At 43.4% G+C, this 23,637-nt stretch overlaps 1 protein-coding gene across 1 annotated transcript in view; it reads left to right on the top strand.

The window, feature by feature from the left end:
- Nucleotides 1-19,442: 19,442 nt before the first annotated feature.
- The window catches only part of LOC309806236 (protein mono-ADP-ribosyltransferase PARP14-like), a 49,253-nt gene continuing 45,058 nt past the window's right edge, over nucleotides 19,443-23,637 (top strand). The window contains exon 1 of the mRNA XM_082624896.1: nucleotides 19,443-19,641. Within this exon, the coding sequence (XP_082481022.1) occupies nucleotides 19,455-19,641 (187 nt within the window). The 5' untranslated portion in view covers nucleotides 19,443-19,454. The remainder of the gene's footprint in view (nucleotides 19,642-23,637) is intronic.

Genomic DNA, 23,637 nt, shown 5'->3' with positions numbered 1-23,637 from the left:
TGAGACTAGATATCAATTACAGGAAAAGAGCTGTAAAAAATACAAACACATGGAGGCTAAACAATACACTACTTAATAACGAAGTGATCACTGAAGAAATCAAAAAGGAAATTTAAAAATACCTAGAAACAAATGACAATGGAGACACGACGACCCAAAACCTATGGGATGCAGCAAAAGCAGTTCTAAGAGGGAAGTTTATAGCAATACAATCCCGCCTTAAGAAGCAGGAAACATCTCGAATAAAAAACCTAACCTTGCACCTAAAGAAATTAGAGAAAGAAGAAGAAAAACATCCCAAAGTTAGCAGAAGGAAAGAAATCATAAAAATCAGATCAGAAATAAATGAAAAAGTAATGAAGGAAACGATAGCAAATATCAATAAAACTAAAAGTTGGTTCTTTGAGAAGATAAACAAAATTGATAAACCATTAGCCAGACTCATCAAGAAAAAAAGGGAGAAGACTCAAATCAATAGAATTAGAAATGAAAAAGGAAAAGTAACAACTGACACTGCAGAAATACAAAAGATCATGAGAGATTACTACAAGCAACTCTATGCCAATAAAATGGACAACCTGGAAGAAATGGACAGATTCTTAGAAAAGCACAACCTGCCAAGACTGAATCAGGAAGAAATAGAAAATATGAACAGACCAATCACAAGCACAGAAGTTGAAACTGTGATAAAAAAATCTTCCAACAAACAAAAGCCCAGGACCAGGTGGCTTCACAGGCGAATTCTATCAAGCATTTAGAGAAGAGTTAACACCTATCCTTCTCAAACTCTTCCAAAATATAGCAGAGGGAGGAGCACTCCCAAACTCATTCTACGAGGCCACCATCACCTTGATACCAAAACCAGACAAGGATGTCACAAAGAAAGAAAACTACAGGCCAATATCACTGATGAACATAGATGCAAAAATCCTCAACAAAATACTAGCAAACAGAATCCAACAGCACATTAAAAGGATCATACACCATGATCAAGTGGGGTTTATTCCAGGAATGCAAGGATTCTTCAATATACGCAAATCAATCAACGTGATACACCATATTAAGAAATTGAAGGAGAAAAACCATATGATAATCTCAATAGATGCAGAGAAAGCTTTCGACAAAATTCAACACCCATTTATGATAAAAATCCTGCAGAAAGTAGGCATCGAGGGAACTTTCCTCAACATAATAAAGGCCATATATGACAAACCCACAGCCAGCATCGTCCTGAATGGTGAAAAACTGAAACCATTTCCACTAAGATCAAGAACAAGACAAGGTTGCCCACTCTCACCACTCTTATTCAACATAGTTTTGGAAGTTTTAGCCACAGCAATCAGAGAAGAAAAGGAAATAAAAGGAATCCAAATCGGAAAAGAAGCAGTAAAGCTGTCACTGTTTGCAGATGACATGATGCTATATATAGAGAATCCTAAAGATGCTACCAGAAAACTACTAGAGCTAATCAATGAATTTGGTAAAGTAGCAGGATACAAAATTAATGCACAGAAATCTCTGACATTTCTATATACTAATGATGAAAAATCTGAAAGTGAAATCAAGGAAACGCTCCCATTTACCATTGCAACAAAAAGAATAAAATATCTAGGAATAAACCTACCTAAGGAGACAAAAGACCTGTATGCAGAAAATTATAAGACACTGATGAAAGAAATTAAAGATGATATAAATAGATGGAGAGATGTACCATGTTCTGGATTGGAAGAATCAACATTGTGAAAATGACTCTACTACCCAAAGCAATCTACAGATTCAATGCAATCCCTATCAAACTACCACTGGCATTTTTCACAGAACTAGAACAAAAAATTTCACAATTTGTATGGAGACACAAAAGACCCCGAATAGCCAAAGCAATCTTGAGAACGAAAAATGGAGCTGGAGGAATCAGGCTCCCTGACTTCAGACTATACTACAAAGCTACAGTAATCAAGACAGTGTGGTACTGGCACAAAAACAGAAAGATAGATCAATGGAACAGGATAGAAAGCCCAGAGATAAACCCACGCACATATGGTCAACTTATCTTTGATAAAGGAGGCAGGAATGTACAGTGGAGAAAGGACAGCCTCTTCAATAAGTGGTGCTGGGAAAACTGGACAGGGACATGTAAAAGTATGAGATTAGATCATTCCCTAACACCATACACAAAAATAAGCTCAAAATGGATTAAGACCTCAGTGTAAGGCCAGACACTATCAAACTCTTAGAGGAAAACATAGGCAGAACACTCTATGACATAAATCACAGCAAGATCCTTTTTGACCCACCTCCTAGAGAAATGGAAATAAAGACAAAAATAAACACATGGGACCTAATGAAACTTCAAAGCTTTTGCACAGCAAAGGAAACCATGAACAAGACCAAAAGACAACCCAACCCTCAGAATGGGAGAAAATATTTGCAAATGAAGCAACTGACAAAGGATTAATCTCCAAAATTTATAAGCAGCTCATGCAGCTCAATAACAAAAAACCAAACAACCCAATCCAAAAATGGGCAGAAGACCTAAATAGACATTTCTCCACAGAAGATATACAGACTGCCAACAAACACATGAAAGGATGCTCAACATCTTTAGTCATTAGAGAAATGCCAATCAAAACTACAATGAGATATCATCTCACACCAGTCAGAATGGCCATCATCAAAAAATCTAGAAACAATAAATGCTGGAGAGGGTGTGGAGAAAAGGAAACACTCTTGCACTGCTGGGGGGAATGTGAATTGGTACAGCTGCTATGGAGAACAGTATGGAGGTTCCTTAAGAAACTACAAATAGAACTACCGTATGACCCAGCAATCCCACTACTGGGCATATACCCTAAGAAAACCATAATTCAAAAAGAGTCATGTACCAAAATGTTCATAGCAGCCCTATTTACAATAGCCTGGAGATGGAAGCAAGCTAAGTGTCCATCATCGGATGAATGGATAAAGAAGATGTGGCACATATATACAATGGAATATTACTCAGCCATAAAAAGAAACGAAATTGAGCTATTTGTAATGAGGTGGATGGACCTAGAGTCTGTCATACAGAGTGAAGTAAGTCAGAAAGAGAAAGACAAATACTGTATGCTGACACATATATATGGAATTTAAGGGAAAAAATGTCATGAAGAACATAGGGGTAAGACAGGAATAAAGACACAGACCTACTAGAGAATGGACTTGAGGATATGGGGAGGGGGAAGGGTAAGCTGTGACAAAGCAAAAGAGCGGCATGGACATATATACACTACCAAACATAAGGTAGATAGCTAGTGAGAAGCAGCCGCATAGCACAGGGAGATCAGCTCGGTGCTTTGTGACTGCCTGGAGGCGTGGGATAGGGAGTGTGGGAGGGAGACGCAAAAGGGAGGGGATATGGGAGCATATGTATATGTATAACTGATTAAATTTGTTATAAAGCAGAAAAATAAAAAATAAATAAAAATAAATAAAAATTAAAAAAAAATAAATAGAAAAAAAAAAAAAAGAATCACCTGGATCAATGATAGCCAGTGTGTATACTCTGTAGTATTTTCCACACACTCTGCACAGTTCAATATTATTGCCACTGTAGTGATGGACACCAGTTTTGGCCAGTTTTTGGCATAATGCTCTATTTCAGATTTCTTCAAGCCTGGGCAGTTGGCGAGGATGACCAGTTTCGCTTTGCCTAGTCTGATCATTTTCAAAGTCAGATTGTACCCCAGCACATACTTTCCACTTTTCATAACGAGTTGGAGCCCAGAGTTGATCGACTCCAGTGACTTTTCTTCTTCTTTGCAGCCACCACCTCCCTGCCTTAGGTGCGGGACACCCCCAACCAAGAGCAGCCGCCAAGATGGCCGGGGGTCGAGAAAGGCGACATTGAAATATGTTGGTAACGAACTTGAGACCCTTGGTGTATAAGAATATCAATAATGAGAATATGAAAGAGACCCACACCCTCCACCATACTCTCCAAAAAATTCCAGGTGGATTGAAAGTTAAATGCTTAAAAATCAAAACAAATACACTCTCATGTATGTGAACAGACTAGCACTAGAGGAAATCACTTTTTGACTTTTGATGGAATAGAAATGAAAAAAGTTGGACAGGTTCATTACTTAGATAGTTTTAGCTTTGATGGAAAGAACATCAGTAAAGCTAAGATTTTAAAAATTCAGAAGAATGGAGAAATTGCACATAAACACAAAAGTTTAATAACTGAAAAGTATAAAGAGCTCATATAAATGGGCAAAAATACCAACTGTCCCTTAAACAAATGATTAAAAGATAGTCCCACGAGAGAAACATGATTTTAAATCATGATTTTTAAAACATTCAGTCAACCTTGTTGGTAATACTTCACCTATGGTGAAGTTTCATTTTGTACCTAAAAATACAATTAGAAAAACTTTTGAAAAGTGATAAAACCCAAAGCCTGCAAGTCTTGAGGAAAGCAGATATCATGCATTAATGATAGCAATGCAAATGGAGCCAGTCTTTCTGAAGGGCAAAATGGTACTTTATTGAAGGAATCATAAATATGCCTAACCCCCCACTAAGTAATAGAATTTATCCTGAGGAAATAATGTTTAATAAAAACCAAAAGTCTACATAAACAATGTTTATTTTATGATACTGAAACACTGAAAGAAAGCTAAGATCCTAACAACGCCAAACTTTAGAAGCTAACTGTGATATATAGTTATAAAATATAGGTATAAAATGATATACTCTAGTGATATACTAAAAATATAAATATAAATATGATGCAGAAAATAGAAAACATTTGGTTAAATCACATTACATAAGAAGAAGAATACCAAATTGTGTATACACGCCCATTATAATGGTAAAAGAACAATGACTATGTAGAGGTAAAGGAGGCAAAAGGACAGATAGAGGGAATGTTTCTAGTCAGGTTAAGATCAACAGACTTGGAGTGAATCATTCTGTAAAGTTGCTAACATTACATTTCAGAAGAATTTAATATTGCTCTAATGAGAGCAAGATTTTCTTTGCAGGACACTGAACTGGATTTTAGAAGTACAGTTATTTGCTGCCTTCTTGATTGGATAGATGGAAAGATGGTGTTGTTTCCATTTGGTTATGTGAACTTTACTGCAGCTAAAGGTCATAGGTAAATGATGATCGAGTGGCTCACCTTAGTCCAAGGGAAGAGAAATAACTTTCCTTCTACCCTTCTGAGTTCTTGGCTGAGACCCATGTAATAAAAGACAGATTAACAACAGACAGACAAACAGAAGTTTATTGTATGTATACCTCATGTATATGTGGGAGATACCCAGGGAGAATGAATAGCTACCCGAGGTGGTTTAGAATCCAGACTTAAATACCATCTTAATAGGGAAAGAGGAGGGGGATGTAGATCTCTTAGGGGAGAGTAAATGAATTTTAGGAAAAATGAAGGGCCCTTAGAAGGATAGGTGAATGGTATCATAGTTTGTGACAAAGTGTGTCTAGGTGAGGTGTTAACTTCCAGTACCCTCTCCTGCAAAAAGAGTTGATCACCCCTGGCTGATGAAACTTCTGGGGGGGAGTGGGGTTGGGTGCGGGCGGATTTATGACAACCGAGTTCCTTTTGGAGGATCTGTCTTTAGGCAGATAAAGGGAATCAGAGAAAGCGTCTCCCTGCATTCGCTGTTTTATATGTGCCTACAGCTCAAAATAATCAAGATACCAAAGCAGGATATTTTAGGGGTGGCACACCTTGAACTCCTACAGTCATATTTTGGGGTGGCATATTCTGCTGCCCTTTAGTTCGACTAAGACTGTTAGCAAAAAAGAAAGTTTTCTAGTAAATGAGCAGAAAGGAACTATTAGGTCCTAGCCACATGCCACAAAGTAATCTGAGAAGTGGGATGGCAGTGGGTAGAATTTTGTCTCCAAAAGGTATGTTGAAGTCCTAACCCCAACCCCATAATTGTTTTGGACACAGGCAGATGCCAGGAAGGCACTATGTGACAATGGAGCCAGAGAATGGAGTGGTGAGGCTGCCAGCCAGAGAATGCCAAGGACTGGGGGCAACCATGAGAAGCTAGGGGAGAGTCATGAGAAGCCTTCTTCCTCAGAGCCTGCAGTAGGAACCAACCCTGCTGACACCTTGATTTCAGACTTCTGGCCCTAGAACTGTGAGAGAATAAATTTCTTTCCTTTTAAGCTACCCAGTTTGTGATACTTTGTTACAGTGGCCCTAGAAAATTAATACAGGGACTAAATGTGTACAGTCTAGTAGAAATACTAATTAAAACAGAAAACTGACAGCAGCTGACTACTGGCTTCCAAGGCAGTGGCAAATCCGTGGTTCACTGTTTTTAGGAAAGCACCTTATGTGTAATCCCCATCACTGTCAGAGTCTAGGTCAGGGGTTGGTAAACTATGGTCTGCAGAACAAATCCACCCCACGGCTTGCAAGCCAAGTGTGGTTTTTACATTGTTAAATAGTTTCAGAAAAAAAAATCAAAAGAGGAATAATATTTCATGGCATGTGAAAATTAAATGAAATTCAAGTTTCTGTGTCCACAGTAGTTTCATTGAAACACAACCATACTCCTTTGTTTACATACATTCTATGGCTGCATAAGAGCAAAGGTGAATTTAAAAATTAAAAATTAACTTGCTCAGGTGTTAAAAAGAGAAGAAATCTCTCCTCCACTTTCCATTTCAGCTTCAGAAAACTTGCAATTGTTAATGCTTTCTCTGTCCCTTTGAGATGTACATAAAACTTTTTGAAAGCTAAAAAAGCCTCTGGTCAGTTTTACAACCTAAGAGTGTTTTCTCAAAGCTATGGGAACCATCTCTTTGAAATGCAGTCATCAAGGAATGTGGAACTCCATCTCCCAATTTCCCTGGGAGGCTAGGATCCTAACTTCACCAGCAACTGGCTCCAAGTTGTAACTACCTACCGGTCATAGAGATGTGAGAAGTTGTATTATTCTTTTGGATAAAGGCAATTAGCTAACACAGATGGACACCCCCATTACCAGGTGAATTTAGGATGAATTGTGTGTAACAAATGGTGTTGTCAAGGCCTCTTACTTGAGGACTAGTTATTTTTCTTGAGGCCATGCGTGTTAACGGGCTGTATCTGCCTGGCTATATATAAAGGTGAGATTTCTGTCTGTCTTCTAAATTCCTTTAGTGGATTGCCTGTGGTGAGTATCACACTCTGGTTTAATAAACCAGAAAAAAATAAAACTATTTTCTTTCTCTTCTACTTTGTGGAGAGGTCTTCTGGGTTGGCAGAAGATATGTCTTTTAATAATATTTCCCCAACGGTTGCTTTAGGTCCATGACAGAAGAACTGTATAGTTGTAGCAGAGACCACATGGCCTGCAAAGCCTAAAATATTTACTATCTGGCTCTTAACAGAAAAAGGTTGTTGACCTCTGGTCTAATTGACCAGGTGTATGAGCAAGATAATGAAAAAGCTGAGTTATTTAGTATCATAAAGTGAGTGGAATTTTGGGTTTGTGTGGGTTCTAAAGAGGAGCGGTAGGGTCCTGGGAACATGGGGAAGGGGTGGAGGAGGAAGTGGATCTTAGGGCAAGGGGTTGCAAACCCAAAGGTCTAGAGGAGCTGGAGGTTACTGTAATGACTGAAGTGGGCCAAAGGAACTTTCAAGGAACAGAAGCCACGGATCGGACGATACTGGCTACACTTACTTGATTGCTGACATGCGAGGAGGTAAACTTTGGTAACCTGTCCTGCCTTTTCCTGAGAGAAACTGGAAATCTGAGGTTTAATGGAAACTCACACTGTTAACAATGTTAGCATCTAATTCAAATTTCGAAAGCAGGTCTCAGGGCAGGCTTCAGTTGGGTGGCTACCAACATTTAACTGCTGATCTAGAGAGTGGGAGAGGACCTCTCGATGTTAACACTGAGCGAGGAGATGGTTAGATAGGAAATGGCTGATGAATTCCTGGAAATATTTATGAGTGACGTTGACCTGGAAGCTGATTCCTGCACTAAGATGTAATTAGTCCAAACCTTCAGTGAATGTGCTAGTGATGATTTGGGGGAAAAAGAGGGGATGGTGTCTCTAGAACAGGAACAGTGTGGAAACAGGAGCCAAGAAGCAGATTTCAATGTGGACTTTCTCTGGAAAATGTAGTCCCCTGAAAAGAGCTATACTGGGGAGGGACTGTCCCGCAGTGCAGTGGATGGGGACTTGAGATATTTTATTTGGATACTAAGTGAAGAATAATTCAAAACAGGATCGAGAACTTGGGAACTTAGATTACCAGCACAAAATAAGCTCTAAATAAATGTTGGCTCTTGTCATTTTTCTTGTAAGTTTTCTGGAATGTACACAGAAACAGGATCACTTGGCCAGAATGCAACACCAGCTGAGAAAGAAACAAAGGAGGCTCAACTGCTTTTCTGCTCAAAAGGAGAAGGTTTGGCATATGTGGTGGCTTTAAAACATGTCAGCAGGGCTTCCCTGGTGGTGCAGTGGTTGAGAGTCTGCCTGCCGATGCAGGGGACACGGGTTCATGCCCTGGTCCGGGAGGATCCCACATGCTGTGGAGCGGCTGGGCCCGTGAGCCATGGCCGCTGAGCCTGTGCGTCCGGAGCCTGTGCTCCGCAACGGGAGAGGCCACGGAAGTGAGAGGCCCACGTACCCCACACACAAAAAAAATGTCAGCAAATTCTTATAAATACTCCTCCTGTGAGGAAGTGGAGTCTATTTCTCTCTCCTTGAATATGAGCTGGCCTTAGTGACTCACTTCTAATGAACAGAATGCTGAGAAGTGACACTGCATAACTTTTGAGGGCTAAGTCATAAAAAATGATACAGCATTGGTCTCTCTCTTCTCTCTTTCTCTTTCACTCCCTGTCCCTCTCGACAGGCCTTAGGAGCTGAGCTGCCATGTTAGAAGTCCAGCTACCCTGAAGCTGCCATGCTGGAGAGGCCATGTGATGAGCCCACATATATATATTTTTTTAAATACGTTTTTTTTTAAGGCTATTTATTCTTTTTTTTTTTAAGACGATACTTCATTCAGATTTCTTTTGCTTTTTTTTAAAATTTTTATTTATTTATTTATGGCTGTGTTGGGCCCTCGTTTCTGTGCGAGGGCTTTCTCTAGTTGTGGCAAGCGGGGGCCACTCCTCATCGTGGTGCGCGGGCCTCTCATTATCGCGGCCTCTCCTGTTGCGGAGCACAGGCTCCAGACGCGCAGGCTCAGTAATTGTGGCTCACGGGGCCAGCTGCTCCGCGGCATGTGGGATCCTCCCAGACCAGGGCTCGAACCCACGTCCCCTGCATTGGCAGGCAGACTCTCAACCACTGCACCACCAGGGAAGCCCGAGCCCACATATTGATGGTGGTACCAGAGGAGCCCCAGCTGCTCCAGCCCCCAGCTGTCTGAGTTGTCCCAGTCTTGGCACCAGACACGTGTGAAGCTAAAACAGCCTTTGAGATGACTCAAGCCTCATGCACAGATTGACCACAGGCACACAAGAGACCTTGAGGGAGATTGCCTATGTGAGCCCAGTATCTGGAGGGATAATAGTAACAAGTGATTGTCATTGTTTTATATCACTATATTTGGGGGAGGGTTGTTAAACAGCAAAAGATAACTGGAATAATGTACTCAGCTCCTGCTGTGTGCCAAGAATTTTTAAAAGTTAGGTTCATTGCCGGATATAGAAAGAGAGTAATTTATACTGAAATTTCTTTACGTTCATGTCTTGATTTCACTGACGGATTATGGCAATTAGGGAAGAAGTTGATATGTAGGCTAGATATTTTATTTCTTTTAATTCAGGCATAAGACTGGCCTATGGAAACAGAAAAAATTACCAAACCTCTTCCATAGAACAAAGACCTCTAGAATGTAAGGGCTGTATCCTTCTTGTATGTAGACTAACTCACAAGATTGTACTTTCAGACTGATGATAATATAACATCCAAATACCTTGAATTTGAGACTGCGAGGAGGAAGGACATTGCTGATTTCTTCAGAAGGTGCTCTGGCTGGGCTGGGAAAGACACATGGATTGAGCAGATGGCCCTTGTTCCCAGTTGCTGATCTGCCTTCATTCAATGGAATGAAAAGATGCTTTAAAATGTCCTACCTGGCTTCCCTGGTGGCGCAGTGGTTGAGAGTCCGCCTGCTGATGCAGGGGACACGGGTTCGTGCCCCGGTCCGGGAAGATCCCACGTGCCGCGGAGCGGCTGGGCCCGTGAGCCATGGCCGCTGAGCCTGCGCTCCGCAACGGGAGAGGCCACAACAGTGAGAGGCCCGCGTACCAAAAAAAAAAAAAGAAAAATGTCCTACCCAATTATGTTATGGGCTGGCTTCGCCTGGGGTCAGCTGCTGACATGAAATGTAACATACAGGATGTTTACTAGGGAATGCCCTTGGGGTCAGCACCTGTAGAAGGGAGACAGAGAAAGCAAAGGGCAAAGAGGTCAAGCTGCAATGCGGGCCTGAAGACAGGCTCAGTTGACCCCAAGGGGTGCTTGAGCATTAAAATGGCCCATCAGAGTTGTCCCAGGTTTGGCTGGGAAGGCTGGGTCATTATACTCCCACTTGAATCAGTCATTGGATGGGGGCTGCCCCAGGAAGGGCATGACCCTGGGCAAGGTAGCTCTGCCGCTGCTGTAATCCCTAATGGGACGAAAGCTGAAGGCTGTTGGCTGAGAGCACTTCCTGCAGCTGAGTCAACAAGTCCCTCCTTAAAGTGGACCCTGGGTGGTGCATCACTGTGACCACCTCAAAAGAGACTAAAACTGTGGCTCAGTATGGATCATCCATTCTGTTTCTGAGTGACTTTGGACTGCAAACCTCAGGGTTCCCACCAAAGCAGTGAGTTTCAAGTGGAACTGACTGAGCTATAAGAGAGGAAACTCAAGAACATGACATAGTCTCCCTGGAGTTTGGGGAATGATTTTTATGAACCACTGAATTATTCTGAAATTTCTGGCTATGTGACCAAATTGTGGGCAAAGTTGTGTCAACTCAAGTCTGTGAATTGAATATTTTAGTTTCTGGCTGTGAACTGCATTTTTATGACTCTCTTTTTGGCTGAGTTTGGATTTGACCACTGCTCACTGGACTTGTGGAAATTTTTTTTTTTTTTTTTTCTTTTTTGCGGTATGCGGGCCTCTCACTGTTGTGGCCTCTCCCGTTGCGGAGCACAGGCTCCGGACGCGCAGGCTCAGCGGCCATGGCTCACGGGCCCAGCCGCTCCGCGGCATGTGGGATCCTCCCAGACCGGGGCACGAACCCGTATCCCCTGCATCGGCAGGCGGACTCTCAACCACTGCGCCACCAGGGAGGCCCGTGGAAAATTTTTAAAGTAAAATTAGTAAAGACACTGGATTTAATAAAAACAGATTTGGATAGTGCATTGTTAAAAGTCACTTTTCCTGTGCCCTATGGCTTATTTAGTTATAAAAAGCTTGCAATTCCAGGTGACCACATTATATTTCAAGTTATTGCTTTGAAGAATGTGGTTTAATCCAATTGATTTGACAGGAACATGCTTGTGCAGAAAAGAGTTAATTAACACAGTTATCCTTAGAAAGGCCTGCTTGTAAGGTTGGTCCTGGCTGGCGTCTGATCTTTGATTTGGGGAGGGGTCTCCCAATTTCCTAACTGATAAAAAGAGTGGCTCACAGAGTGCCTGTCTATACAAACAGCGGGATTTGTGCTGAATACCTGCTTTCCTTTAAGGAGTCGGGAATTTTGGTATGTGCTAGGTAGAGGCTGCCTGCATGATCAACCCCAAATAAAAACCTTGGGCACTGAGTCTGTAATAGGCCCCCTAGTAGACATTTCACATGCGTGGTCACAGTTCAGTGCTTGAGGAATTCAGTGCATCTTATGTGACCTCACTGGGAGAAGACCATCTCTCCTCCAGAGTCTCCTCATGCTCTGTTCCCCACTGCTAACTTTGCTTTGTACCTTTCAATATAATGAATCGCAACTGTTGAGTGTTTCTGTACTCTGAATCTTTTGAGTCCTCCTAGAGAATTACTGAACCCAAGGGGTGGTATAGGGACCCCCAACACAATGTTATTATCGTACATGTAATTAAATCATATTTTTCTCTCTGATGGTCTACACCTGTAAATTGTAGTTCTCAATTACAATTTTTCCTTAATTAAAGCCAGAAGTAGTCATATTTACTCATAAAGTTAAGTGACTGAAAACTTTGTGGTTTATATAGAAGACAAAGGATAGATTTTAAGGTCTAAAATCCACTATTAGCCATTTCCGTAGAACTGATATGATCTGGGAGCAAGAGCTGGTAACCAAGATTTCCAGTGCAGCATCTTCTTCTTCTTTTCTTTCTTTCTTTTGGCCATGTCTTGCGGCTTGCGGGATCTTAATTCCCTGACCAGGGATCGAACATGGGCCCCTGCGGCCAAAGCGCCGACTCCCAACCACTGGACAACCAGGGGATTCCCGCCTGTGCATTTTCTAAGGAGCCCCAGAAGGAAGCCTTCACCTCATCACTCCTCATCACCCTCTCCCTACCTTCCCCCTCAAACAAAGGATGGGATGCTGCTCAAGAAGTACTTAGTGGAAAAATTATAACATTATAATATTAATGTTTACAAAAAAAAGAGAAAGGTCCCAAGTCAATGGTACAAATTTCTATCTTAAGAAACTAGAAAAAGAAGAGCAAGTTAAACCCAAAACAAACCAAAGAAAGACAACAGTAGAGATAAAAGCAGAAATCAATGCAATCAAAAATAGAGAAAGAGTAGAGGAAAAAAACAGCATAATTGAAACACGTGAAGTCTGACAGTATATGATACTCTTCATATACTTATCTTTTTGTCTTATATAATCCTGAAATAAACTTTTCCTGGTGAGTACTATTAAACTTATTTTTTAAAGTTGAGAAAACCAAGATTTATAGATTTTGGTTAATTTGCCCAAGGTCACATAGCTGGTAAAATCCAGAATAACTCTTGAACCCAAGTCTGTCTGACCCAGACCTTAACCATCTTAATACCTTGAAGAGGATACAAGGGTGTCTATCAGATCCCCATTTTAAGAATGACTAGCGTTTCTCTCAGTTGCTAGAAACATCTGCTGCTGACAGGTCACAGCTTCATCCCTCACTGGAAGTTCATCTGAGCCTGCAGAGAACTGCCTCCCCCAAGACTGGCTGATGTTTTCAGCTGTAGGCAACTGAATATAAAACTAAAGGGGGCTTCAACAACAGGGACGTTTACTGACTCAATAAGAAATCTGGAGGTAGGTGGTTTTAGAGCTGGTTCTGTACCTCAATTATGCCCTCAAAGACCTGGGCTCTTTCTCTCTCTTCAATTTGCCATTCTCAGTGTTTCTGACTGCAGTATCTCTCATCAGAATATCCCACCTGATAACATCCCCAAAAAAGGAGGGAACGGAGATATCTCGTTAAGTGTCTCTATATAAGGAATGGATGGCAGACTCCCTTTGTATCTCTTTGCCTAGAACTGGATCACAGGTCGTACCTAAACCAATTCCATGAGAAGGGAACCGTGAGTCAAGTGTGTGTCTGAAGGGGCATTTCCTTTACCTCAGCACTTTGCTCCTAATAAGGAAGGAGAGACTGCCTTTGAGTAAGTGGCCAATCTACTCAAGATATCTGTAACACTTAGCAAGGACTAACCAAATTAAAGTGGTTTTAATATAAGACAAAATGGACTTTAAGACAATGAGAATTAATAAAGGAGAAAGAACAGCACTCACTAATGACAAAAAGAAACAATTCGCTTGGATGACATAAAAATCTTGAACTGGGCTTCCCTGGTGGCGCAGTGGTTGAGAGTCCACCTGCCGATGCAGGGGACACGGGTTCGTGCCCTGGTCCGGGAAGACCCCACATGCCACGGAGCGGCTGGGCCCGTGAGCCATGGCTGCTGAGCCTGCGCGTCCGGAGCCTGTGCTCCGCAACGGGAGAGGCCACAACAGTGAGAGGCCCGCGTACCGCAAAAAAAAAAAAAAAAAAAAAAAAAAAAAATCTTGAACCAATATAGCCTTAAATTAAGCAAAAGCAGATAAGCAAAAAGTGGCAAAATTACAAGGGGAAATTAACAAATCACCCACCACATGAGAGACCCCATTTCCCTACACCCTCACTACCACAGCTTTGCTATTTGGGCCACATAAGTATGATATGGTTAACCTAGCCTGTGGGTAAAACTGGACTCAAATGTAGGAGATATAAATATTCTCTGCCATGAGGAAATTGCTGATGGGAGAGATGAAGCAAAGGTAAGGCCAGTGAGAGATCCTGTTGTGAACTGTCAACAGCTGATATGACCAGCAGCTGGAGAGTGGGTTTATTACCCTGTAGAAGGGATCTGAGCAGAATATCACTGTGCAAGGATATCGTAATGTTGAGCTCTAGGGTGAGGTTGCCTGGGTTTGTATCTCAGCTTAACCTTTAACTAGTTGTGTGACATTGGGGCAAGATATTTAACCTTTTTTGTGCCTCAGTTTCCTCTTAGTAAAATGGAGGTATATTAATTTTCTCATAAGTTTGTTTTATTAATTATTACACTTTCATATTTTAAACTACATTTGTCCTTGTTTTATGATTTTCATTACGCTTTTATTTCTTCCAGGGTAGAATTCTCAAAAGTAATGAACAGATTAATGAATGTCTTGGTGACTAATTGTCCATAGGAATGAAAGGAAGCAATCAGCTTTAAAGCCTATTTGACTAGGAGAATATTAGTATAACAATTGTACTAAGGTGTGTGTGGGAGGAGTTGGGAGGGGGGAGAGCATACCAACTGCTCTATCTGATAATATTACCTCTGATGTGAAAAGAGTAGTACGGTTTTGTGCTGGAGGTAGGTCATACTGGCTCACCAGAACTGATTGTTCAATTTTCAAAAATTTTGTGAGCCAGTTATTAAAAACCATTATTTAGAGTTACATTGTATAAACTTATAATAAAATGGATTATATTTTTAAAAGATTCATCACTTTCTAATTATTTCACTACACTTTACTATCATCTGTGCTCTTGTGTTATTTATGTCTACTGTATGGTAGACGTATTATACAATGGTATGCCACTGTTCATCTCTCCCCAACTCTGCATTCAGCGCTATCACACTGGGAGCTTAAAATCAGCCATGGTGAGAATATTTACACCATGGAATTGAAAAACACTACAAATCAGGGCTTAATTTATTGTTTTGTTGATTAAGACTTAAGAAAGTGATGGAGAATATGTTAATAAGGCAGACTAAATTTAAAAGTATGTCATGTCTGTAGCCATAACCTTGTAAAGGAATTATTCTTCTGGTAGTTGAAAACTATTATCCCATTCAGCAAAGAAGGAGCCCATGTCATTGACAAATAACAGAAATTCTGACACATGTCTTCATTGTTTCATCTTCATCTCCCTTTTTAGTGTAAACAAAAGTATCGACCAATGACCAACATTTATATCAGAACTACCCTCGTTCATCAATTGCAACCATAGATTGGCTACAAATATGAGAGTTGGGCAAACATCTTTGAAACGTTCAGTGAGAATCAACTGACTATTTGAAATTTACAATAAAGAATATTATACATTTTATTATTATTTGTAAACTATGTGCTATACAACCTTTATGTCAGTAAAATTTATAATAACATACACATACATGTAAACTTTTTTTTTCCCAGACAGCAAGTTGTTCATTCAATATTTAACAGCATATCACTGGTGATCATGCATGGTATGGTGTAGGAATAAAATATTGTATGCTTTTCTTTTTTAGTATGATCTAGGTTGTACTCTCTCTGATAGTTAATGCCTGTTTTAAGACACGTGCATGTATGTCTGATTCAGTACCTACTGAATGGCCAAGAAGGATCTTTACTCTGCTTTACTCTTCCTATCACATGAACTTGGAAAGATCAAGTCGGCTCTGGACTCTTCTGCAGAAGTCTCCCTCCACTTCCCAGCCAACTATAGTATTAATGAACCTAAATGACCTTTTTTCACTTGGAAACACCCCTATTTTTTAAAAAATAAATTCATTCATTTATTTGTTTTTATTTTTGGCTCTGTTGGGTCTTTGTTGCTGCGCATGAGCTTTCTCTAGTTGAGGCGAACGGAGGCTACTCTTCATTGCGGTGTGTGGGCTTCTCATTGTCGTGGCTTCTCTTGTTGCACAGCATAGGCTTTAGGCACACGGGCTTCAGTAGTTGTGGCATGCGGGCTCAGTAGTTGTGGCTCACGGGCTTAGTTGCTCTGCAGCATGTGGGATCTTCCCGGGCCAGGGGTCAAACCCGTGTTCCCTGCGTTGGCAGGCGGATTCTTAACCACTGTGCCACCAGGGAAGCCCCTAAATGACTCTTATTTGGGAAAATATACCATTAGGGATTACCATACTAGAGAGTGGGGGCATCAGAGACATTCCCTGTGGAAGAGTGAAGAAGATGGAATTCCTAAAAGGGATTGGAGCACAGAGAAGAAGTCCACAAACTGGTGCGTGTCCATCAGGTGACTCCATCTGAGGACTGAACTTGGACTGGTAACGGGCAGGGGAACTTGCCTCACTTCTGAGGTCACATCCTGTTTTGGGGGACCAGGCCAGCAGTTGCAGGAGCAAAGTGAGGCAGAGAGTCCGGCATGAGGTGCTCACAACTCACTGATTCAGGACAGATGGGAAAGCCAACCCTTTCCCCAATATATACTTCAGCGGGAGAAATGGGGGTCCTGATGCTGGCTTGTGGAGAACTTGAAAGGAGCCTGATGTTAGGTTATAGAAGTTTGTAGAGAAGCTGAAAGGGCAAATTTAGATGAAGCAGAGAAAGGGAAGTTCAGCCCCAAAATGTGGATGTGGGTTGTTCTATTAAGATCAGCCGTGACTTTTTGGTGGAAAGAGAAACAGGGAACAGCCATGTAAACATGGCCACCTCTCTGCTGGAATCTGCTCTCCCCCAGGCCCTGAGAGGATGCTTGCTTCCTTGGAAGGAAATGAGTTTCAGGAGGCAAACGCCCTATGGAGACAGAGAATTGAGAGAGGATAAGCACACTGGGGGAGGGGGAAGGGTATGGGTTCAACAGATGAAAAGGGTCAAAACAACTGAGGAGAGAAGACAAAGTACTTTAGGGGCTAATGATGGTTAACAATTTGCTCCTTCTAGAATTTTTTTTTTCCCTTGGGTTTCAAGACCTGACATCCTGATTCTCTGATAGATTCTGCCCAGTCAACCCAGGAATAATGAGCAGACCATGTGTGACAAAATACACCGTTAATAATTAAATAAATCCTTGAAAGAAATCCAGAAATGGCCTGCCACAACTTCTACTATAGTTTATTTCTCTCTGATTTTATTTTTTGTAAAACGATGGTGTGAGGAAAAAGATAAACTGTTTGTCCAGTTCTGGACTCCCAAACTGGTTAAAGGAGAGTGCTGATTTTAGTTGTGGTTTGAAGGGAAAGGGTGACAATGCCCTGAAGAGAAACAGTCACCACGGTGCCTGAGAGCCCTGGCTGGCCGTTCTGTATCTTCCCCACTTCCCCCTGCAGGGGCCCCGGGTGGTTTGGACTGGATGATGAGCGCCACCTGCAGGAAGAAAGCTGGAGGTAGGAGAAAATACCTGAATATTGTTTAGCATTATTATGTATCAGGAATTAAAGCCCTGTAACCTCTCTTTGGCCCATCTCTGGTTCTCTTCTTCCTGAAATTTTGTTTCATTGTGATTAAGAGACAATACATAAGGTCCAGCCCTGCAGGGAGAAGGAGCTCTAATTCTGGCAGTGTCTAAGAGGCCTCATCACCTTCTTCACAGAGAAAACAGAATCTATCAGGAGAGAATTTACAGATCTTCCCATCGGCAGTCATTCAAAATCACCTACTTCTGTACTCCAGCTCCTCCTTCCCGGTGCAGTGGGAAAAGTGTCCCTTCCTTGGGCCAATGCCCCCAGGATCCCCTCCCACCTTCTCCCACAACCTGTGTCCTCAAACTTCCTTTTACTTTTTAACACTATTTAAACATTTCTAAGCTTCTTCCAGCTTAAATATATTTTAAAAGCCAAAAAACAAAAATAACAACACCTCCCCGATCCTATAACCCCAGAAGCTGCTACCTAACTTCTTCCCTTTCACAGTCACACTTCTGGAAAGAGCTGACAGCGCTTGCTGCCTCCCTTCCCTTCCTTTCGGATCTCTGTCCACCGCCCTCTACTCCCTCCTCACCAGAAGACAGCGCTTGCCAGGTCCTCCGAGTCCAAGAGACATTTCTCTCACCTGATGTATTGGTTGTATTTGAATGATGATCCCTCCTTCTCACTTGAAACACTCCCTTACTATGGTCAAGGATACACACATTCCTAGCCTCTCTCCCACTTTAGTGCTCCCATCGGGTAGATGCCACTTTTATCTAGCCAGCTGCTCAGGCCATGCATGGATGACCATGGAATCACGCTTGAGATGACCATGGAATCACGCTCGAGTGTCTGCTCTCGCTTTCCACATCCTTCCGCAAGTCCAATGTCAGTTCGGAACCCCACCCCTTCTCTGTCCTCCTAGGCCAGCACCCTGGTCTCAGTCACCCTCATCTCTCCCCTGCGACACTACAGTAGCCACTTGGCTGGCCTCCTGCCTCTATTCTGGCTACTGCCCAGCAGCTCAAGGGATCCCATACAAGTAAATCACACGGAACTCCCCTCTTCCCCACCCGCCAAGGTTATCCCCAATCACCCTTGGCTTCAGGTTCCATGTTGCCTCCCCATAAACCCTCCCTGAGCTCCCACACCTGGGCTAGGAGCCCCTCCTAATTTGTTCCAGGAACACCTGCATATTCCTTCCAAAAGCACTTATTCCACTGTGTCCTAACTGCTCTGCATCCCCACAGCTTCATGAGCGCAGGGAGGGCACAGACGGTGTCTGTTTGTTGAATCCATTCAGCGTGCGTGGCTCCTAGCCAATATTCCATAAAAACACAGCTGTGAATGTAGTTTCCCCCACATCTCTAGACACAGAATATTAACAGGTCAGGAGGGAAGCAAGGTAAAATTCTGATAATTAGGTGACTGTTGAAAGAAGTCTGAAAATGGGCCCCAGACATTCTAAAGAATCAGAGTTTGTAAAACGGCGGCCTGCGGCCAAAATTAAGCTTTCTTCGTGTTCCCGCAAGGTCTAGTGACCAGAGCTGCTGATTTCACCTGTGGCTTGGGTGAGTGGCAGATAGTGCCCTGAGCTTAGGGTCCCGCGTATACAGATGCAGGGAGGCCACGAAGGCGATACCACCTTCTGCCGTGGTCCACAGAGATGAAGGTGAAGAATTGGGGAGGGGGCGTCGGGAGGACGGTGGTTTCTAGTCCCAGCTTGGGTCAGCTGTTTAAAGCCAAAGGCAGGAACTAAGGGTGGGAGGAGTGTTCTGGGAAATGAAAGCGAAAGAGGCTTAACCACCGGGATTTGGGCGGGACCTGCAGTCGGAGCCGGACCAGCGGAGGGGAGGATGGCTGCGCCCGGCTCCTTCCCGCTGCTGGTCGAAGGGTCCTGGGGTCCCCACCCCCCGAAGAACTTGAGAACCAAGTTGCAGTTGTACTTCCAGAGCCAGAAGAGATCAGGAGGCGGGGAGTGTGAGGTCCGCCAGGCGCCGGGGAGCCCGCCTCGTTTCCTTGTGCTCTTCTACCTCGACGACGGTGAGGGGGGCAAGGGGTGCGGGGGAGAGGGGACAGCGGGGCTCTCCTTCCAGGGCAACCTGGGGCTGGGGCGCGCGGCGGGAGAATTCGTCCGGCTACTGCCGCAGGTGTAGGAAAGAGCGTGGGGGGCGCAGAATAGACAAGGCGCGTCGGGGGCGCTGCGGTTCCCCCTGCGCGGCGCTTCCAGGCGCTCCCGGAGCTGGTGGCAGACAGCCCAGGTGGGTTAAATAAACATTTAGCACCGTGTGACTGAAGGGAGCTGCCTGAGTGCTGGTGCACCCACCTCATTTTACGAGGCAACATCGTGTAGTGGCATCGTGTGTTAGGGGCAGAGTTGCAATGCCATTGCAATTTTTGTCTTCTTCCTATGAAAGCCGCAGTTCTGGAACTCCAGAGGTTTATGGGAACACAATTTGAAGGGAAGAGAAGGTTTCCAGGAAAGTCACATCTGAACTGACTCCTGAGGGTGAATTCAGTTCTTGATAGGCGAGATACTGGGGAGGGCTCTTCAGATGGGAGCTGGCTGCAGTGCTGGGGATGGGAGAGCAAAGGCGTCTCCAGGGAAGTGCTGGGCGCCCTTGGGCAGCTTTGGTTTGAGGAATGAGCCCTTTCCTTATCTCTGCGCACAAGCGAGGTCTGGAGACTGGCACTAAAAAGAACAGGTGGGATCTGGGAAATGTTATAAGATTACAAAGGGGGTGCTTGTATTTTAAAAAGTCTTAGGCCTTCTTTTATTAAACTTCCTTTTTAAAAAGAAGTGGGGTGGAAATTAAGGCTAATAGAATATTGGGTTGAGATAAAAGAGGACCTTGCATGACATGCGAAGGAGTACGAACTTTCCCCCACAGGTAGACAGGGGTGAGCCACGTCCAAATATACTTTTGGGAGATAAATTTGGTTGCAGATAAGTACAGTGATTTCTGTTGGGAGAGACCATGGACATCAGACCTTTGAAGAGTGTCATGCAATGTCCAAGTGAGGACCAGTGAGCCCTTGAACAAGGAAAGTCAGCATGGGGATGGAAGATGCATGTTTGCGTACCGTCTGGATTTGGTAACTGATTCTACAGGATGCTCCACTTGAGAGAGAGGGAGAGGGAGAGCCCCTGTGCTTTCTCTTATTTTTTAGATGGGGAAGGATGGAGCTAAGCAATGTGAGGAGTCACAGGGATTTCCCCGTGGGTCATGGAGATTCCCAGTGATTCTGGGATCACTTGGGAGAGGGGCAGAAGCACTGCCCAGAATCTCATTGTCTGCATGTAAATATAGAGGCTTATTGGAGGGGGAAGGCAGGTACTGTTGATCAGTGCACAGTATCTTTGTCGAGGGTCTGCTGGAACCTCTCCAGTCGGTTTCAGGGTGGTCCTCAGGCTGGGAGCAGGGTTGGCATTCTGAGTTGATTTTGAGGGTTAGGAGTTTTGGGCTTTGAGGGGGAAGTTCCCTCCCCATAGGCAATTGAGCAGCTGAGTTAACCTCTCCTCATGCTGTTGCTATTAGGGAAGCGGGAGGACAAGTACCCACCGGTTATCTGCTTGCTCGAGACACCTACCAGGTCTGCACTGGGAAGCACATGACCTGCTTTTCTCCCAGTGCACAGTTTTTTCCATCAGAATCTCAAAGGCAAGGATGTGGACAACCACTGACCCTGCCTCCTGTTGCTGGATTTGGAGAAGCATTTGGGTCAGAGGAGAAGCAAGGAGGCTTACGAGGCCATCAGAGCAATTGGAATGCTCTAGGCCAGGGATGCAAAAAGGAAAGAATGAAACCCAGAGAAGAGAGGGGTGCACAGACCAGTGTGAAGGAAGCGAGGTGGGCAGGGGTCAGGAGACCTCCCTGGCTCAGAGCCCTTAGAACAATGTCAAAAAGTTTTCCAAGGGTTAATTTCACCAAGCAATGCTCAAAAGGGCATCTGTGCAATGTAAGCCATTTCCCCTGGGCTTCACTTTTCCTCAAAGGATTTTACCATTTTGATTCCGATTGTCAACATCACCATGGGCCTGGCCCTTGGGGACACTTCTTTCTTCTTTAAAATCCCATTATCCTCAAGAGTAGTCCTCACATTGTGGCAACAGACCCCCTGCGTCCAAATCACAACAGGTTAAACAGGCACATTCCCAGCTCTGTCCTAGAGACTCAGGTACCCTGAGTGTGGGGTGGGTGGGAATCTGCATGTTTAACTACACCCCAGGTGACGCTGATTCGCTAAAGTCTGAGAATCCCTGTTGTTTGTTGATGACCCTGAATGAACAAAAAGGGAAATAATTGTAGAAAATACAAACCTCGTAAAAATACAAACAGCAAAAATATAATTGTGTGATGATAATGTCATTCTGTTCTAGTCCTCGAAGCAGAAGTGATTTCAGTCTCCCTGCCATGTTTCTTCCTTCCCATCTCCCAGCCCACTTCCTCCCTTCACCCACCTCTAGACTGCTCTAATGCCCTTCTTGCAGTAGTACCTGCCCAGCATACGCACTCAAAGCTTAGTGCAGCTCTTTGTATGGTCAAAGTTCTTAGGGGTGGAAAGTCCCTGTTCAGTTTTGGTTTCCTCCCAGAGTAATGGCTTTCTCAGAAGCAAGTGGTTAGGGGTTTGCTAACATCAAATTACCTACCCCAGCACTGTCCCTCGGGCAAAGTTCTTCTCCCACAGGAACGCCCTCTGCCTTCCAGGGAAGGAAGTGGCCCCAACAGGTGCAGGCCCATAGTGTAACAACTTGATTCTTATTCACATAATAAGAATGAGCCCCAAAGCACTCCTCTGTAGAAATGAGTGGATAGCAAACAGAAACTATATGGAAGCTGTGTACTTCTATATGATTGGCTGAATTTCCGAAAAGTCGAGTGTAAATTGCCTTGTAGATTTTAAATCCTGGGCTTCCCTGGTGGCGCAGTGGTTAAGAATCCACCTGCCAATGCAGGAGACACGGGTTCAAGCTCTGGTCCGGGAAGATCCCACATTCTGCGAAGCAACTAAGCCCGTGCGCCACAACTACGGAGCCTGAGCTCTGGAGCCTGCGATCCACAACTACTGAAGCCCGTGTGCCACTACTGAAGCCCGCGCACCTAGAGCCCGTGCTCTGCAACAAGAGAAGCCACCGCAATGAGAAACCTGCTCACCGCAATGAAGAGTAGACCCCACTCGCTGCAACTAGAGAAAGCCCGCACGCAGCAACGAAGACCCAACTCAGCCAAAAATAAATAAAATTAAAAAATAAATAAATTTATAAAAAAGATTTTTTTTAAAGGGCTTCAAATGCTTGGCTTTTTAAAAATTTTTATTTATTTATTTATTTATTTATTTATTTATTTATTTTTGGCTGTGTTGGGTCTTCATTTCTGTGCGAGGGCTTTCTCTAGTTGTGGCAAGCGGGGGCCACTCTTCATCGCGGTGCGCGGGCCTCTCACTGTCGCAGCCTCTCTTGTTGCGGAGCACAGGCTCCATACGCACAGGCTCAGTAGTTGTGGCTCACGGGCCTAGTTGCTCTGCAGCACGTGGGATCCTCCCAGACCAGGGCTCGAACCCGTGTCCCTTGCATTAGCAGACAGATTCTCAACCACTGCGCCGCCAGGGAAGCCCTAAAAAAAAGATTTTAAATCCTGTTTCAGAAGTGTACATTTATCATCTTTTCTGGTCATAATTTTGCTCTTGATTATTGTCAGCTTCTCCTTAAATAAAATTAAATATGGATGGTCTGAGATTGGTGCAGACTCATGCAGACTCATGTGGACTCATGTCCACTGTTCATTTTTTTCTTCCACTACAGCCTACCTGCCAAATGTGTTAATTTTTTTTTTTTTTGGTAAGAATCTCTCCCATCTTATCATCACAGGTTAAAGAATTGATTGAAATACCTTTTTAACGAGGCTCCTCGCTATTCTGCTCATGTTCACCTGAGTCACTTTCCTAAAACATGACTTTCATGATGTCATGTCCTAGCATCCCTGGCTCACAGTGAGGGATGATTTAATTATTTCCTTTCACTGTAGAATAAATGTTGCT

Source organism: Mesoplodon mirus, assembly GCF_964341445.2.
Source record: "Mesoplodon mirus genome assembly, chromosome: 6".
Taxonomy (NCBI): domain Eukaryota; kingdom Metazoa; phylum Chordata; class Mammalia; order Artiodactyla; family Ziphiidae; genus Mesoplodon; species Mesoplodon mirus.
The sequence above is the reverse complement of the archived record's forward strand: the minus strand, read 5'-3'. Positions and strand labels throughout refer to the sequence as shown.